This window comes from Geotrypetes seraphini, chromosome 15 (assembly GCF_902459505.1).
Source record: "Geotrypetes seraphini chromosome 15, aGeoSer1.1, whole genome shotgun sequence".
Lineage (NCBI taxonomy): Eukaryota > Metazoa > Chordata > Amphibia > Gymnophiona > Dermophiidae > Geotrypetes > Geotrypetes seraphini.
The window spans coordinates 34532120-34550925 of NC_047098.1; the positions used below are offsets into that span (position 1 = coordinate 34532120).

Consider the following 18806-nt stretch of genomic DNA (forward strand, 5'->3'; position numbering starts at 1 on the left):
TGAATCCATGTTGTCTCGGGTATTTCACTATCCTCTCGTTCAGCAAGCTTCTATTATAGTAGTTCTGAAATTATGTTCAATCAGCTATCTTTTTTAAAAATGTTGTTTCAGAGGTTTCAAGGAGAGTGTTGTCAGGTCATGCAGACTGTCTCTTGTCTGAGCAAAAACTTATTGATCTTTTTAAGAAGGGAAAAGTGACCTCTGGAGGCCACGCAGCTACTTCTTTCCCTGCCGCGCCCCCGGCCACTTAGCCTTGCCTCCGCTAGGGGCAATCTTAAGGCATCTCGGACGTTCATGCACATGTAGGTGCTCTTTTCTGTTTTTACCCTGGCAAACGACGAAAGGCCCTCTCGGGAGAATCAGCGAACGTGCACGCCCTCCCAGGCCCCCTCGGGAGTAGAGTCCTCGCCTGGCGCGAGCTCAGCATTCAGCACACGCCCGTAGCCAGGTCGGGGGGGGGGACTCCAGTTCCCGTGATGCAGCGCGGGGGAGGAGGGAGGATGCCGGGAGCTGTTGCTCCGGACCCGGGGGCCTGCCGCCTCCACGCGTCGCTCTTCTGCTGAGCCGCTCTCTCGCCCGAGCCGACACCACACCCACCCCTCCCCCAGACGGGACCTCCAGAGCGGTCAGCAGCACCACCTGCCTTTTCCCCTCCCTCCCCCCCCCCACTTTGCATGCTGTTTTTTTTGGAGCCGGGAGAAGGAAGTTCCAGCATGAACAGAGGATGATCGCATCCAAGAAAGGGCCGGAGAGCAGGTACCCTCTGCATTACCTGGTGTGGCAGAACAAGTCCCGGGAGCTGGAGCTGGAGCTCAGCACCGAGCAGGTGGGTGTAAGCCAGGCGAGGGCGGGGAGGCGGGCATCCTCCAGCCCCAGCCCCGAGACAGATGATTTAATCTAAGTGTCTTATACCGAGATCTTAAGTCCATATTGTCTTCTGGTCTTTAAGCTTACTGCTGCAATATTTAAGCTGCACCTTCGGAAGAAATGGTTTCAGTCGTCTGCCCCTATGTGATCAGCTGAGTTTTAGTGGGGGTGGGGGGTGGGGGAAGCTAGGTCTTTCATGGGGAAAAAGATGTTTTGTTGACAGGGCAGAAATAATGTCAGGTGTTTGTCACGTATTTAATTTCCTTCCTCTGGGGACGATTCCTCAGGGGCTTTGGGCGAGAAACTTGCTTTAAGTCAGGTTTAAGCGGTTATCTCGTGTTGCATTGATGCGCTGGAAGTCCGACTGTCTGGCCGTCTCTCCTGCCTTCATTTGCATCTGAATGGAGTTAACCTCGTCTAGGATCTCACGTTTCTTCGTTTACCTGCACATATTACAGGCTCTCTTTTGATAATAACAATTACTGTATATTTAAGTCGGGATTGCAAATAATACCAAAGGCGGATTATTGCATGTTTAGAGTTCAAGTAGGGTATATTCTTTCCCCATATCGCTTAAATGGGAAGGGAACCCAAGACAGCAGGAGACGAAGGGGCTTGCCCGGGTCAGGGGGAGAATCGGTGGTGGATGTGGAGTCAGCTCTCTGAGCATTAGACCAGTCCTCTTGCTACTTTGAAGAGGAGGAGAGAGGAAGCTTGTCAGGACAGGATCCCGAGTTTAAAGCTGCAGGACACATTTTTCTTCTCTTAAGGCATTGGCCCTTCCTTTATATATATATATATATAGATGTAATTTCCCATCTTTGGATAGGGGAAGATGTTTGAAAGTCCATATTTGATGCAAATGTTTTTGTTTTCTTTCATTGATAACCTAAATATTGAAATCTGTAGCAAAAGTAAACCAATTTAACTTCCTTCTTGCTGGATTGCTGACTATAGTTGTTACTGTCCATGTATTTTAATACAAGGAAAATTTATGAGAAAATGCCAAAGTTTCTTTTTAAAACCTTTATACTACATGCACAAAGCCAAGGACTAAAGAATGGGTAAATTTTTCCCCATCCCCGCAGGAACTCATTTTCCCGTCCCCGCAAGTTCTTTTCTTGTCCCTGCCCCATTCCTGCAAGCTCCGTCCTCATCTGCACAAGCCTCAAACACTTTAAAAGTTGTTTGAGGGTTGTGCAGGTAAGGCAGAGCTTACAGGAATGGGGCAGGGCCAGGGCCAGTAACAAAACTCGTGGGGATGGGATGTAGTTTATTTTATTTTTTATTTTAATAATTTATATTCCGTATATCCTACAATTCTATGTGGATTACAAATTATTCTGGTACTCAAGCATTATTCCCTAACTGTCCCGGCAGGCTCCCACTCTATCTAATGTACCTGGGGCCCATCATTTTTTGGCATCCCCCCCCATATGTACGAAAAACATGATTTTTAGTAACAAGCCACATGTCACACATGACTACCTAGGAAAAGACAGCGTCTTACATACCTCAGTGAGCAGTACAACAGCAATACACCCATTGTAAAACTAAACAAGCCAGACTAGTACAGATCAATCCTACACTGTCAATCCTAACAGAAAACCATGTCTTTCAAACACACAGAAAACACCTTCGCCTAGTATGGAATGTCATCACAAACTAACCCCTCCCTCTTTTACAAAACTGTAGTGTGGATTTTAGCCACGGTGGTAACAGCTCTGACGCTCATAGAATTCTGAGTATCAGAGCTGCTACCACCATGGCTGGCGCTAAAAAACGCTCCACAGTTTTGTAAAAGGGGGGATAAAATAGAAATACATAGACAAAGGTTAAATTGAACCAGCAAGAAGCTGGACTCTGCATACAATGCAACACCACAGAAACAGTGACACATGTCTCCTAAAGCAATAAATAAATAGAAAATTTTTGTTATACCTTTTTCTTCTCTGGTTTTTGCTTTCCTCATCTTCTTGTTACTCTCTTCTTTCCATCCACTGTCTGCCATCTCTCTGCCCCTATATGGCATCTTCTCTCCTTCTATGCCCCTTCCAGAAACTTTATGCCTCCCCCTTTCATCTCTCCTTTTACCCCCATTGGTCTGGCATCTCTCTCCTCTCCTTCCCTTTACCACACCTCTCTTCTGCAATCCCTTTCTTCCCTCATTTTCCTTTTCAATTTATTTTCTGCATCCATTTAGATTACATTCTTACTACCCTCTCATCAATTTCCTTTTTTACTGTCTACCTACAGCTCGCCACCTCTTTCCCTCACCCCTCCAGTATTTCCCTAACTCAATCCTTTTCCCCCCATCATGTGCCCTCCTTTTATTTATCCCCTCCTTCCATCATGTGCCCTTTTTCTCTACCCCTTCCATTTAGTACCTTCTCCTCTCTCTGTCCACTTCCATCGTCTGCTCCCCTCTTTCTCTCCTCCCATTTCCTTCCTGCATTTGCTCCCTTATCTCTTCCATCTGCACTTCCATCCAGCATAGGCTCCCCCTCTACCCACCACACTATCATCCAATGTCTGCCCTTTCTCTCTCCATTCACCCCTCTTCAATCAGCATCTGCCCCCTTTCTTTCCCTCCGATCCAATTCCATCCAGTAACCTTCCCCCTTATGTCTCTCTCCCCTTTCCCTGTACATCAATTCCATCAGCATTACCCTTCCATACCACCCTGCCCCCTTTCTCTCCCTGCACCACTCTTTCATTCCAGCAGTCCTGCTCCTTTCTTGCGATGACTGTAGCTGCCGGTCCACCCCACTCCGACATACTAGCTCTGGAGCAGAGTCGGCAGCCACGTGCTGGAAGATCCCACGATGACTCCAGGCTTTGCTCCGGAAGAAGTAAGTTACGTCAGAGGGGGTTGACCCGGCAGACGCAGGGAGTTGGGCAAGGACCCGCGATGACTGTGTTTGCCGGGTCCACCCCCTCCGACATAACTTATTTTTTCCGGAGCATAGCCGGCAGATGAGTCATCGGGGGACCTTCCTGCACCTCAGCGCAGCTGCCGACTCTGCTCTAGAGCAGTGTTTTTCAACCTTTTTACACCCGTGGACCGGCAGAAATAAAATAATTATTTTGTGGACTGGCAAACTACTAAGACTGAAATTTAAAAAACACATTCCCGCCCCATCTCTGCAAGCTCAGTCCCCGCAAACCATCTGATCCCATCCGCACAAGTCTCAGTTATGATTTTTATATTGAACATATTTTATTAAAGTATAAAAAGAAATAATATTCTGTACAATTGTCATTTTATAAATATAAATATACAGAGCAAGGACCAACAAAACTCCTGTCTCCCCTCCCCTTCACATATATCCCCTCTACTATCAAGAAAACTGAACAAGCCAAATTATTATAGAATGCTACACAGAAATATCATGCTAACAGAACACTGCAGTCACACATGACAGGAATAGTGTTAGGGGAGTGCAACTAGGGCAACTGCCCCCTGGTCCGAGAGAGCCCTAAGCCAGCTAGAAGCTAAAGAAGCACTGCCTGGGCTTTGCAGTCCCCAGTTATGTTTCTAGCAGGATATATATTTCAAATCTGATATATTCTAATGACAAAATAGAAATAAAATGATTTTTTTTCTACCTTTTGTTGTCTCTGGTTTCTGCTTTTATCTTCTTTTCACTCTTTTCCTTCCAGCATCTGCCCTGTCTCTTCAGTCCAGCATCTGTCCGTTCCATCCACTGTCTGCCCCTTCCAGAAACTGTCTGTCTCCCCCTGCCATCTCTCCTCTAGACCCCCCCCTTTGTTCTGGGATCCATCATCTTCCCTCTGTTCCCTCATGGTTTGGCATCTTTCTCCTTTCATCTCTTTTTCCCTCCCCCCTGTGGTTTTTAGCATCTCTCTCTTCTCATTTCCTCCGCTCAGATCTGATATCTCTGTCTCTCTCCTCTCTCTTTTCCCTTCTCTGCTCTTCCTTCTTTGTTTTATAATAATAATAATAATAATAATTTTATTCTTATATACCGCCAAAGACATGGTAGTTCGAGGCGGTTTACAATAAGAAGAGCTGGACAATCAGCGACATAGTTACAATGTAGAATCAATGAATACAAGTATACAGAATAGGAGAGATAATGAACAAAAAATTATTAGGTAACAAATCGGTTAAACAGTTTCATTTTTACTAATTTTCTAAAACTAAAATAGGATGAGGAGTGCATGATAATGTTACCCAGCCAATCATTCAGTTTACCTGCCTGGAAAGCTGCCTCCATCTAAATTAAATTATTTCTTACTATGCAGTCCTCAGTTTCCCTCTTTTCACTATGTCTACCCACAGCATGCCACCCCTTTCCTTCACCCCTCCACTATCTTACTATCTTCTTCCCCCATCCAGCATATGTCCTTTTTCTTTATCCCTCCTTCCATCCAGTATGTGTTCTCTTTCTCCACTTTCATTCAGCATTTGCTATCCCTTCTCCCCACTTCCATCATCTGTCCTCTTCTCTCTCCTCACTTCCATCATCTGCCCCTTCTTTCTCCCCTTTCTCCCCACTTCCATCATCTACCCTCTTCTCTCAATTTCTCCATCCACCACAGGCCCATCTTTCTCCCTTCCTTACCTTTCCGATTTTGGCAACAAGACCGGCAACACCCCCCCCCCCCCCCGCGCGATGACACTTAAGATTGGCAACGGGCCTCCTTCTACCCCCGGCATCAACAGAACTTCAGATCGGCAACGCGGTGCTCAGTCAAAAGCGGAAACAGGAAGCTGAGTCAGAGAGAAGCTTTTGACGTGAGCACTAGAGAATGACACGGGGAAAAAATCTGTCTCCATCATTGCACCGTCCCCTTCACCGCTTCGTTCCTGTCCCCGCAGCATCCATACAAGCCTCAGTACTGCAATATTTAGCTTATTCCTTCCTTATAAATCAAAGTTCTGGCTGCTGAACTGGAGAAAGAGACGTTCAGCTGGTAGGGATTTGTTTATAAATTTTTATCAACACAACTATCCTGAAGCAAAAAAAGAAAGAAATAGAATATTTTTCTACCTTTGTTGTCTGGTTTCTGCTTTCCTTCCAGCATCTTCTCCCCATTCTCTGTTCCCCATTTCTCTTCAGCGTCTTCTCCCCACTCTGTCATCCCCCATTTCCCTTCAGCGTCTTCTCCCCCTCTGTCTTCTCCCATGTGCTTTCAGCGTCTTTCTCCCCCTCTGTCTTCCCCATATGCTTTCAGTGTTTTTCTCCCCCTCTGTCTTCCCCATGTGCTTTCAGAGTCCTTTCCCCCTCTATCTTCCCCATGTGCTTTCAGAGTCCTTTCCCCCTCTATCTTCCCCATGTGTTTTCAGCGTCCTTCTCCCCCTCTGTCTTCCCCATGCGCTTTCAGCGTCCTTCTCCCCCCTCTGTTTTACCCATTTCCCTTCAGCGTCTTTTCCTCTCCACCACACCTTTTCTCCCTTTCTCTCTCCCTGCCCCTTACCTTCGTGACACTTCCCCCCCCCAACAGGCCTGGGCTGACAAACCTCCCTGCCCTGTTTCCGGCGATGTCTAAACTGCCTTCTTACGGCAGCCGGATTGTTGTAGTTGCATATGGCTGCCGTAAAGGTAGTTTCTGATGCAACTTCCGGTTGCGTCAGAGACGACCTTTACGGAAGCCATATGCAACTACAACATTGCGGCTGCCATAGGAAGACAGTTTAGACATTGCCGGCCACAGGGCAGGGAGGTTTGTTGGACTGGACCGGGCCTGGGGGGGTGAAAACGCCATGAAGGTAAGGGGTGTGTGTGTGAAAGCGCCATGAAGGAGGGCAGCAGTAAGGAGGGAGAGAGCGCGATAGGGACCGGGCCAGCTGTGCACCCCCCCTAAGGCTGCACCCGGGGCAGACCCCCCCCCTTGGTACACCACTGCCTGAGGCAATGGGGATCAAGTGACTTGCCCAGGGTCACAAGGAGCTGTGCAGGATTCAAACCCACAACCTCAGGGTACCAAGGCTGTAGCTCTAACCACTACACCACACGCTCCCACTCCTGCGGGGATGGGGCCAAATTTGTCCCCGTGTAATTCTCTACAAAGGACCATAAATACCATTCTCCCTTCCACTTTATAACATGCAGGCTGGCTCTGATAACACTTTTTGCTCTAATAGAGACAGAAGTTAAGAAGTTACTTAGAAGGATGAGCAAGACCTCAATATGTTGTACAGCAGGTGATATTTGTCTTGGCTAGGGATTCTAAACCCACTCCTTCAGACACCCAGCCAGTCAGTTCTCTAGGACTGTCAACAGGCCAGGATTCGAGGCTATCTCTAATTAATATGTATGATAGAGATGTGCCCTGGAGGTAGTGAGCAAGCAAATATTTCTAGTTCATATTCATTAGGGCTAATGGCCTGCTGGCAGCTCTCAAGGACTGGGAGTGAAGACTAAGGATCTAGATCAGGGCTACTCAGTTCTGGTCCACAGGGAGGCCATCTTTTCAGTTTATCCAGTGGCATAGTAAGAGGGGCAGGAGAGAGGGGTGGACCATCCCAGACGCTGTCTTGGGGGAGAGCTGGCCCCCCCATGCCAAACTCATGCCCTTCCTTCCTCCTGTACCTCTTTAAATCTTCACCAGCCTGCTGCTTGCACAACCTGGCTCCACTTTGAAATCACTTCCTGGTCACCAAGGCCAGGAAGTGAGATCAGAGGGAAAGCCAACACTGGTGCGAGGAGCAGGCTGGAGAAGCTGATCGTGCTGGTGAAGATTTAAAGAGGTATGGGGGCAGGGAGAGTACGTTTGTGGCTGGGGAGGGGCACAGAGGCGATGCCACTGAGGGTATCCACAATGAATTTTTATGAGAGATCTGCATGCAGATCTTTCTCATGCAAATTCATAATAGATATCCTGAAAACCTGGCCTGCCAGTAGATCTGGGGACCAGAATTGAATAGCTCTGATCTAGGTCCTGCAGTGGGTAGCCAGGCAGCCAATTTTGGGCAGGCCTAAGCCTAAAGTGGGAGGACATCTTTCTCTCTCTCTTTCTTTCCTTTCCCACCCTCTCCAGCCCATGCAGCCTCTTCTTTTCAGGTCACCAGCTATGGTTCCTACATGCTGCCGGAAGCTGACCTGGAAGCCTTCCCTCTGATGCAAAACGCAAATGCGCCAGAGGAAAAGGTTCGGGTCAGCCACTGGCAGCATATAAGAACCACTGCCAGTGGCCTGTGGTTGCTGTGCGGTCGGACCTGAGCTCAAACTGGGTGAGATACCAGGCAGTGAATCTCCATTATGGTGGGTACTATAACCAGAATCACTCTCTGGGAATTAACTGCCTTTTTTGGGTGGAAGGAGACGTACCCAGATGGATCAGGAATTGGTTGGCGGCAGAAAGCAGAAGGTAGGAGTGAAGGGCCACTATTTGGACTGGAAGAAGGTCACGAGTGGTGTTCTGTAGGGGTCGGTGCTTGGACTGCTGCTATTCAATGTATTTATAAATGATCTAGAAAGCGAAATAATAAAATTTGCAGATGACACCAAGCTATTTAATGGGGCTAGGACTAAAGAGGACTGCGAAGATTTACAAAGGGACCTGAACAAACTAGGGGAGTGGGCAATGAGATGGCAGATGAAGTTCAATGTAGAGAAATGTAAAGTCTTACACATAGGAAACAGAAACCCGAGGTACAGCTACACGATGGGAGGGTTGTTATTGAGTGAGAGTTCCCAAGAAAGGGACTTGGGGGTAATAGTGGACATGACAATGAAGCCATCAGCACAATGAATGCGCAGCGGCTGCTAAGAAAGCGAATAGAATGCTAGGAATAATCAAGAAGGGTATTACAAGCAGAATGAAAGAAGTTATCCTGCCGTTGTATCGGGCGATGGTGCACCTGCATCTGGAGTACTGCGTCCAATATTGGTCGCCGTACCTAAAGAAGGATATGGCGATACTCGAGAGGGTTCAGAAGAGAGCGACACATTTGATAAAATGTTTGGAAAACCTTTCATACACTGAAAGATTAGAGAGACTGGGGCTTTTTTCGCTGGAGAAGCAGAGACTTAGAGGGGATATGATAGAGACTTATAAGATCACAAAGGGCATAGAGAAAGTGGAGAGAGACAGATTCTTCAAACTTTCGACAACTACAAGAACGAGAGGGCATTCCGAAAAATTTAAAGAGGACAGATTCAGAACCAACCAATACTAGGAAGTTCTTCTTCACCCAATAGGTGGTGGACACCTGGAACGCGCTTCCAGAGGGAGTGATAGGACAGGGTACGGTATTGGAGTTCAAGAAGGGATTGGACAATTTTCTGAAAGAAAAGGAGATAGAAGGGCTAGTATACAGGTCCTGACCTGATGGGCCGTCGCGTTTGTGGACTGCTGGGCATGATGGACCTCAGGTCTGACCCAGCAGTGGCACTGCTTATGTTCTTATGTTTATGCTCTCAGAGATTGCCCACAAACTGGTAACCTTCAGTTTGGTAACTGAATGGTTAAAAGGATATGAACTTCCCTAAAGGGACGTTATTGACTTTAATTAATGGGCATTGCCCTTCCTCACTGAGCACTGTGTAACCTGTCAGTCTATTGACACACTTGTAGATGCTAAACATGAAATTAGCTAGGTTTGTGGTGGTTCTGAGTTAAGGGAAAGAAAACCATGAAATATTGAAGTCTTTGCAGCTTGTCTATTGTAAAGGCACCTGAAACAGTATACCTTTAATTGATTAAATTAGATCTAATTGTGGGGGGGTTAACTTAGTTATCAAGCTGCATTACGTCACTAACCCATGTTATTTCCTTTATTGGGTATTAAAGGACTAGAATGCAGTGTTTATTTATTGAGATTTATTAACCACCTTTATGAAGAGATTGACCCTAGGCGATGTACAGCAAGTACAATTTAACATAAAACTTACAATTTGGTTAACAGCATAAAAGTAGTAAAAAGACCAAATATAAACAAATACAATGAATGAGGTAAACTCAAAATTAGCAAATTGAAACTTAGTAACAGAACTACTTTGAAAAAGTTTCAAAAATATATTTATTAACAGCACTGAAATTCAAATGAGAGATACAGTATAATACAATGTCAACATAATACTTATAAGCACACATTAGAACATTCAAATAATTTACTGTATTTTTCGCTCCATAAGACGCACCTGACCATAAGATGCACCCACCTCTAGAGGAGGAAAAACCAAGAAAACAAAATTCTGAACCAAATGGTGTGCCCTGTACCCTGTCCCCCCTCTGGTGGTCTAGTAGTAGGCTGAGACAGGGTACAAGGCACATCTAGTGGTGGACATGTCTAATGGTAGGCACGTCTGGTGGCAGCCAGCCAGCTCTCAAACCCCCAGCTAGTACCAAGCCGGCCAGCACCCAGTCAACCTGGCCAGCCAGCCAGCCAGTCCCAAGCCAGCCAGCCCAAAGGCAACCAGCCAACCCGCCCCTAACCAGCCATCTCCGGATCAGACCTTTGGTCCATCAAGTCTGGTGATCCGCACATGCGGAGGCCCAGCCAGGTGTACACCTGGTGAAATTTTAGTCACCTATATCCCTCTATGCCTCTCGTAAGGAGATGTGCATCTAGTTTGCTTTTAAATCCTAGAACGGTGGATTCCGCAATAACCTCCTCTGGGAGAGCATTCCAGGTGTCCACCACTCGTTGCGTGAAGCAGAACTTCCTGATATTTGTCCTGGACTTGTCCCTGTCCCCCCTTAGCTTCAGTCCATGTCCTCTTGTCCGTGTCACATTGAACATTGTAAATAATTTTTTTTTCCTGCTCTGTTTTGTTGATTCCTTTCAGTATTTTGAAAGTCTCAATCATATCCCCTCGCAATCTCCTTTTCTCAAGGAGATCCCAGTCTTTTAAGTCGTTCCTCGTATTCCAAGTTCTCCATACCTTTTATTAGCTTTGTTGCTCGTCACTGCACCCTCTCCAGCAGTTTTATATCCTTCTTCTTTAGGTTGGGAGACCAATGTTGGACACAGTATTCCAAGTGTGGTCTGACTATTGCCCTATAAAGTGGCATTATAACTTTCTCTGATCTACTCGTGATTCCTTTCTTTATCATGCCTAACATTCTATTTGCTTTCTTTGCCGCTGCCATGCATTGTGCCGACGGTTTCAGGGTCCTATCTATCAGTACACCCAGGTCCTTTTCTTGTTCGCTCTTACCCAGAGTTGCACCTGACATTCTATACTCGTGTTCCTTGTTCTTTCCGCCTAAATGCTTTACTTTGCACTTTTCCACATTAAACTTCATCTGCCATTTCTCTGCCCATTTCTCTAACTGACACAAGTCACTCTGGAGTTCCTCGCTATCCTTCTGCGATCTGATTGCCCGTCAAACTTGATGATCTCACTGGATGTTCCTTCCTCTAGGTCATTGATGAAAATATTAAATAAGATGGGCCCAAGTACCGGGCCCTGGGGCACACCGCTTCTTCTGGTTAGTGAATCGATGTCTTCCTATTTATGCATGTCATTTCCCCTCATTTGCATGATCGGATCGGGAGGGAGATTGATTGGGCAGAAGGTCAATGAATCGGGTTGGGGTCAGGAAACGATCGCAAACTGGTCGGGACACGATCAGTGAGTTTAGTGAATCTAGCCCTTAGTATGTCTAGTCCTGGTGCAGAATGAGTGTATAGTTAATCACCCTAAGTATTAAAGGCTTATTTAGAATACCTTTTGGTACATACAGTGGTAATAAAATGCAAAGCATGCAGAACACCCCAGTTTTTATATAAATTCTATAATGTGATAGCAGGAAAAATAACCCCAGAAAACACCTGTTGCTCGTGAGCTGCACCTTTAAAGAGGCCATTCATACCACTTGTGAGTTCCCCAAGCACTAACCCCCTCCTGAGGCCCCCCTCCCAAATAAAGGTTCCCCATACCTGAACTCTCCCATTGTGAATCAATCTGTCAAGTTAAGTGCCCCCCCCACCCCGTCAGAAATCCTCCTCAATTTGAAGACTCCCCAAATATGAAAGCCTGGCCTCTAGGCCCTGCTCTCCTAGCCCAAGCTTAAATCCCTGACCTTTACTTGGTATGGTCTGGACTGGAACAGTCAGTTGCTCGTGCTCTTGCCATTGCTGGCAATCTCTATAGTTCCACATTCACTAGGGACTGTGTTTCCATATAAGGGGGAGGGAGAATCTTCCGGAGCAGCAAGATTCTTCTCAAAGAGCTTACAACTAATTAGCAAGTGACCAGGTGATATCAGTACCAGCCTTCTCTTCAAGTATTCCTAGACTTACCGTAAGTTGGGAAGTTTTAGGTCTTAGCTTCTTTGTTATTTTGGAACATTATATTTCTTGATTTCTTATTTGTGGATTCATTTGCTTATTGTTGCAGCCATTTTATGATATGATTTGTTTAAATTATTTAACTTTCTGATTTTTGATTGAATATTGTCTACTGTATTTATGATTTTTATGTTGAAAAAGAGAGGTGAACTTAATAAATAAACATGTGCTTACCGGACGTCTGGTAACCGTAGCTACACCCATAGTGGTTTTAAGCGCCATAAAGCTCCTATGTTGGTGTGATTCCGGTGCCTTTTATTTAGGCGCCGGTAGGTAGAGCAGCCATCTTGTGAAACTCTTCACCATCTCCCTTGAAGGAAAAAAGCTGAACACGTACAAATTCACAGCTCAGTATATTTCTCCAATAGTATTGTTGAGCTCTTCATGGTGGGGTCCTTTTACCAAGCTGCAGTCAAATGTGACCCTAAGCATGCTTTTATACAGTGCTTTCCCGCGTGCTAAGGCCGTTTTTCCTGTAGCTGGAAAAACGGCTGATTTTTTTCTACTTTTTGTTGCATTAATGTGCTAATTTTGCCATTTGTGTGAGGCCATTAAAAAATATTAGCGCGTGAGCACTTACAAACACCTGTTTTTTAGGCTAATCCTGTGCTAACCAGTTTGCAAGCAGTAATGGAAATGCGCTAACTGATTAGAATATTCTACATCCCCAGACGCTCCTCTGTGCTAAAAAAAAAAAAATCTTGCACGCAGATCCAAAAATTGCTGCAGGATGCTTGAGTGCACCACCCAACAGTAAGGCATTTTAAGTTGTGGTAAGTGCTCATAGTGCTTACTACGGCTTAGTAAAAAGACCCCGGTGTACTGAAATTTTAGATTTTCTTTTTGTGCATGTATAAACTGTAATCTGAGTAGTTTGTATTGGGTTGATTTTTTATTCACTTTGATGTATTTTTGGTTTCATATTTTATGATGCCTGTTGTGCTTTGCATTGAAGCAGGGTGGCTTGGAGAAAGATGAAATGTAAACTTTATATTAAATTATTTTTGGTCGGAGTCACCGGGGAGGGGGGCAAAATTTCCCAGGCCTGGCACTAACGCTGGTTGATTAATTTTTCTACAAATCGAGGCCCCTCTACATTTTACCAGTTCTTTGCCTGCAGCAAGCACGAGCAGCCAGCAACTGATATACATTGCTCACATCAGCCACACAGCCATCCTTGTGATGCAATTTCCTGTTTCTGCATAGGCAGGAATATGTCAGAGGAAAGTCTGTGTGGCTGGTGGGATCTCTGTGTATCAGTCGCTGTCTGCTTGTGCTTGCTGCCAGTGAGGAGCTGCAGTTTTAAAAGGCATGGGGGGAGGGGGCAGAGGCAGTGAGAGCAGCGGGATGGGCAGTGGCGGTGGGTCTCGTTTGCCCCAGGTGTAGTTTGTCTCTTGGCCCTGTTTTTGGTGCTGTGTATGTGTTTAAGAGGGGGGTGGGGTGTAAAAATGACTTTATCTGACAGAAAGTGAACAGTTAATATTCCACAGTCAGCCCTATTTCCTTTTGTCTGACTATATACACTGAAAATGGTATAGCTGTATATTCTTACTTATTTTGCCTCTTCATTCCTCTTACAAATTGCAGTAATCATGTTAACTTGTCAGGAAGGGAGATAGAAGGGACTGAGATGTGTGTCATCCTTCTTCACTGCTGCTGCTTATTCTCACGTTTCAGACACAAATCAGAGTGGAGGTGACTCTCCTCTTGCAGAGCCAAGTCTCTAATGGAGTCATGTAGTTTTTGTGGTGAGCAGAATTTACTACAGTGGAGCTGCAGGAGTGATATTAATAAGAGAAAGAGTAATGTCTGGCAGCTGTAGGGAACAACAGCTGTCGGGAATCCTTTGCTGTTGCTCTTGGAAGAAAAATTCTCATTGATGAAACAAGTTTTGAGTCAGCTAGTGCAAAGATAAGTCCTTGGTCCCCCTCCCAGTGCAAAATTCTAACAGAAGTCTTTCCAAGCCAGTAAATGTGCCATATGGGGTCAGACCAAAGGTCCATTAAGTCCAGAATCCTGTCTGGCAGTAGCCAATCTAGGTCATACATTCAGAATAGTAAGTCCAAGGAGAAGGTTCATATTCAGAGACAAATTTTCCCAAGCTAGCATGGCAAGTAATGTTATCTGGACTTTTCCTCCAGAAACTTGTCTGAACCAGCTTTGCTATTTGCCTTAACCACATATACAGCAACAAATTTCAAATTAATTTGGGGGTCCATTGACGTCTTTTGTAGATTTGATATAGTTGTCCTTTTATCTTTATTTTCCGTTATTTTTCATCCACACATCCAGGAAGGGGGTGGGAGAGGGGGTGGTATATCTTTTGTTTTGGTATTATTTCTGATGGTAATGATGGATGGGGGAGGGAATTTTTATCTTTTGTATAGATACTGATTGATTATAAGTGCTTGGTTGATTATCATTATTTGTATATAAATTGTATTGCACTTTTTGTTGACATTAAAACTAAATAAAGTTAAAAAAAAAGAAAAAATACAGTATGTATTTGATATGTTTTTTACATTTTTTTAACCTAGTAGTTTCTTGAAGTGTCCCCTCATTTTAGTACTGGCTGAGAGACTTGAGAATGGTTTCCTTTCTATTTCACCCATTTCTGCCTTCTGTCATATTTCCTCTCAGTAATATCTGCTCTAGTTTAGCCTTTCTTCATAGGGAAGCCGCTCTATCCCCTTTATCATTTTGGTTTCTCTTCTTTTTAGCTTTTCTAGTTTCTCTATATGGTTTATGAGATCAGGTAACCAGAACCTCACATAGCACTCAAGATGGAGTTGCACCATGGACTGCTAAAGAGGCTTTATAAAATGTTCACTTTCATTCTTTATCCCTTTTCCAAATTAGCCATAACATTCTATTTGCCTTTTTGAATTCCGCTATATGCTGAGCTTGATTTTCAAATCTGTTGTTCAAAATGATTCTGAGATGCTTATCTTGGTTGGGGCCTCCTAATATGAAAAAAAAACCAACCCCAAACAAAATCCAAATAGCACCAAAAGGATCCACAAAGGAAGTGAAGCAGCAAAACAACAAAAAGATTGTGGAACAGAAAATTGGACGTACAAGTTTGTAGTTTACTGGTAATAACTTAAAAACAATCCACAAAGTGTATAGAGCAGGGGTGCCCAAAAGGTTGATCACGATCGACTGGTAGATCGCGAAGGCAATGCGAGTCAATCGCATTGCCTTCGCGGTTCTATTTGCTTCCCGACTCAGAAGCGCCGAGCCGACCAACTTCCCCCACCTGATGTCAATTCTGACTTTGGAGAGGAAGTTCCGGGCCAGCCAATCGCTGCCTGGCTGGCCCGGAATGTCCTCTCTGACTTCAGAAATGACATCGGGAGAGGAAATCTGGTCAGCCCAACACTTCTATGTGGGGAAGCAGGGAGAGCTTGGGGTGGCGGTGGTTTGGAGGCTTGTTTCCCCGATGGCGGTGGCGGCAGTGGCTTGGGAGAAGGCAGGGAGACAGAAAGAAGGGGAGGCAGGGAGACAGAAAGAAGGGGGAGCAGGGAGACAGAAAGAAAGGGGGCATGGAGAGAAAAAGACAGAAAGAAAGAAAGGAGGGCAGGGAGAGAGAAAGAAAGACAGACAGAATGAAAGGGGAGGGGGCAGGGAGAGAGGAATAAAAAGTTGCCGGAGGGAATGAGATCTGGAAGCATACAGCAGGCTGAAAGAAGGGAAGAAATATTGGATGCACAATCAGAAGAATAAAGTGCAAACAGAGACTCATGAAATCACCAGATAACAAAGGTAGGAAAAATGATTTTATTTTCAATTTAGTGATCAAAATGTGTCTGTTTTGAGAATTTATATCTGCTGTCTTTATTTTGCACTATGGCCCCCTTTTACTAAACTGCAATAGCGGTTTTTAGCGCAGGGAGCCTATGAGCATCGAGAGCAGCGCAGGGCATTCAGCACAGCTCCCTGCACTAAAAACCGCTATCACAGTTTAGTAAAAAGGGAGGGGGTATATTTGTCTATTTTTGTATAGTTGTTCCTGAGGTGACATTGCATTTAGTCATTTGCCTTGACCTCTTTGAAAACCCACGGAATACAAATGATAATTAACATTTTCTCTGCGTACAGTGTGCTTTGTGTTTTTAAAAATTTTATTGTTGGTAGATCATTTTGACTTGGTCATTTTAAAAAGTAGCTCGCAAGCCCAAAAAGTATGGACACCCCTGGTATAGAGTCACAAGTGACCCACAGGATAGAAACCAAATAATGTATAAAATACAAATGATCCAATACGGGCTGGTTTCGTCAAAATAAAAATGCCTTCCTCAGGGGTCTTATAGGGTTCTTGGCTGTCTTAAATATAAAAACATGATGCCAGCCTACATTGGAGTCTTGTGAGCTGTGTTGCTTGTTTGTAGCCTCTTAACTAATTGGATTTTTGCTGTCTTATGTTTTTATATTTAAGACGGTATACACACCCTCCTAATATGAAACATAACGGATTGTTGGAACCTAGGCCAATACCAGGTGGACTTTAGTCTATGGACTAGAAATATCAAAGAAGAGACAAGATAATTTAATCATCTATTTTTAATGCGAATAACTAATGGACAGACTGGATGGACCATTCAGGTCTTTAAATGCCGTCATTTACTATGCTACAATGTGTATTTATAGTTACAATTCTTAAATGCATTATTTGCACTTGTCCACATTAACCCCCAGGTTCTATAAAGGGCATCAAATGTAACTAATTCTTCCCTTTTATTAAGCCACGGTAGAGGTTTATACTATGACCTGAAGCACTAAATGCTCCAACGCTCATAGAATTCCTATTGGTGTCGGAGAATTTAGCGCTCTGGGCCACGGTAGAAATCTCTTATATGCTTTGTATTATTCAATAAACTTCTTTTATCCCAGGTTGATGTGCACATGTCCTTTCCCACTTATTGTATATTTGTTGTGGGGTTGTTTGCCTTGCCTTTTTGTTTTGGACTCCGCATCACTGACTACCTGCTTGTTGCTGTACTAGGACTGACCATAATATCCGCAGCTGTCTTAGAGAGAAAGGGAATGGAATGAGGAATTGTATAATGCCTTTTTGTGGCTTTGGCATTTCAAAGTGGTGGGCATTGGAGGATTAAGTGACTTACACTGGGATTTGATCTCACAACCAGCAGCTCTACCAGTGAGCCATAATCACATCCCAGATGTAAAAGGCACTTATCAGTGAGTTAAACTGTGTTGACACACTAACACACATGCAGAATGCTAGAATAATCTTCTGAATTATGCTTTGTTGAATAAGAACCCAACAGTAAGGCAAAAAATGGTCAAGGGTTCCGTGAGTGATTGCAGAACAGCGAAACCACCAATACTCAACAAAACAACTAAGAGTATATAAAGGTAATATAAGTGATGGGTACCCTCAGTGCGCAGGTTCAGCGACGGGAGCGAACTCCAACGCTTCATGCGAAAAGGTAGAGGCTGACAAGCCCCCACCTACACACCATCATAGGGTACCGAAGGTGTGTTTTAAATTAACTAACACAATCACCAAAAAAACAGTGCACAATGAACACAGGTGAAATAAGTGAAATCACAAACTGCAATCACTCAGGGAACCCTCCAGCCAATTCCCCCAAAAAATCAAAACAGCAACTTAGCTTAAAGAGTCTTCAATCAACATCCAAGGGTGCGAGAACAAGACAGATGGAACACCGCAGAACCAGGTTCTATGTTGAATAAGAAAGCAATTATACTCACAATTATTAGATTTCTTAGAGGTCAGCCTCTGACACGGGGATGGGTACCCACGGCTAACTGTGGGACAGGAACGGGGACAGAGCCTATGGGGCGGGGACAGAGACAGAGTCTGCGGGGATGCGGTGGGGACGGAGACAAACATTGTCCCCATGTTATTCTCTAAAAGTTTGAAACGACTATCAGTATGTGAAAATGTAACACATCTTAGACAATTGGCAACTGAATTCAATTATTTGAAAACAAAAACAAAAACGGCAGAAGCTGCTTTTCAATTTAAATGTAGCACTGTTAAATGACATCATTTGTGTCTTATCTGCCTTTGATGTGGCAACAAGTGTCTCGTCTACTGTTCAGACTCCTGCCATCTGCAACGTCCTTCCATCACGTGCCCAGCTGCTCAGGCATCTTACTGTTACTGCAACAGATTCATCTAACATTGCTGGCATCAAGGAACATTTCTACATTTAATAGATTTCATTTTCCTGTTCATCCACTACACAGTTTAGGTTCTTTTCTACACCCATGTCTGAAAGACAAGCCAATTATCTTCCTAGAAACACAGGCAACTGAATCTTTGGGGAGGTTGTACCAAAATTAGATCAAAATGGAAGGCTGTATTTGTGATTTATAAACAGTTGTACAGAATATTTTCCCTTTTTATACATTAATAAAAAGATTTAAATATAAAATCATGTGTTTGAGGCTTGTGCAAATGGCGGGGCGGAGATGTGGACAAAGCTTGTGGGGACAGGGACAAATTTTGTCCTCGTGTCATTCTTTTACATCTTTGGGGGGTGAGAGGGGGGGGATCAGTGACCACTGGGGGAACGGGGGACATGCCTTCATGCCTTCAGTGGTCACCTGGTCAGTTTGGGCACCTTTTTGGCACTTATTCATTTTTAAAACAGGCCTAGCTGCAAAATGTCAAAGT

General features: G+C 44.5%; 1 protein-coding gene across 4 annotated transcripts in view; it reads left to right on the top strand.

Annotated features, from left to right (window-relative positions):
- Positions 1-351: 351 nt before the first annotated feature.
- The window catches only part of ANKRD13B (ankyrin repeat domain 13B), a 184202-nt gene continuing 165747 nt past the window's right edge, over positions 352-18806 (top strand). For 2 of the 4 annotated variants that reach the window (XM_033922432.1, XM_033922433.1), the window contains exon 1: positions 705-826. Coding sequence is in view for 2 of the 4 variants with exons in the window: in XM_033922430.1 (XP_033778321.1) it covers positions 725-826 (102 nt within the window). In the remaining 2 variants the exon portion in view is untranslated. Of the gene's footprint in view, positions 827-18806 lie in introns of all 4 variants that reach the window. The other 2 variants (XM_033922430.1, XM_033922431.1) reach the window with 2 other exon arrangements.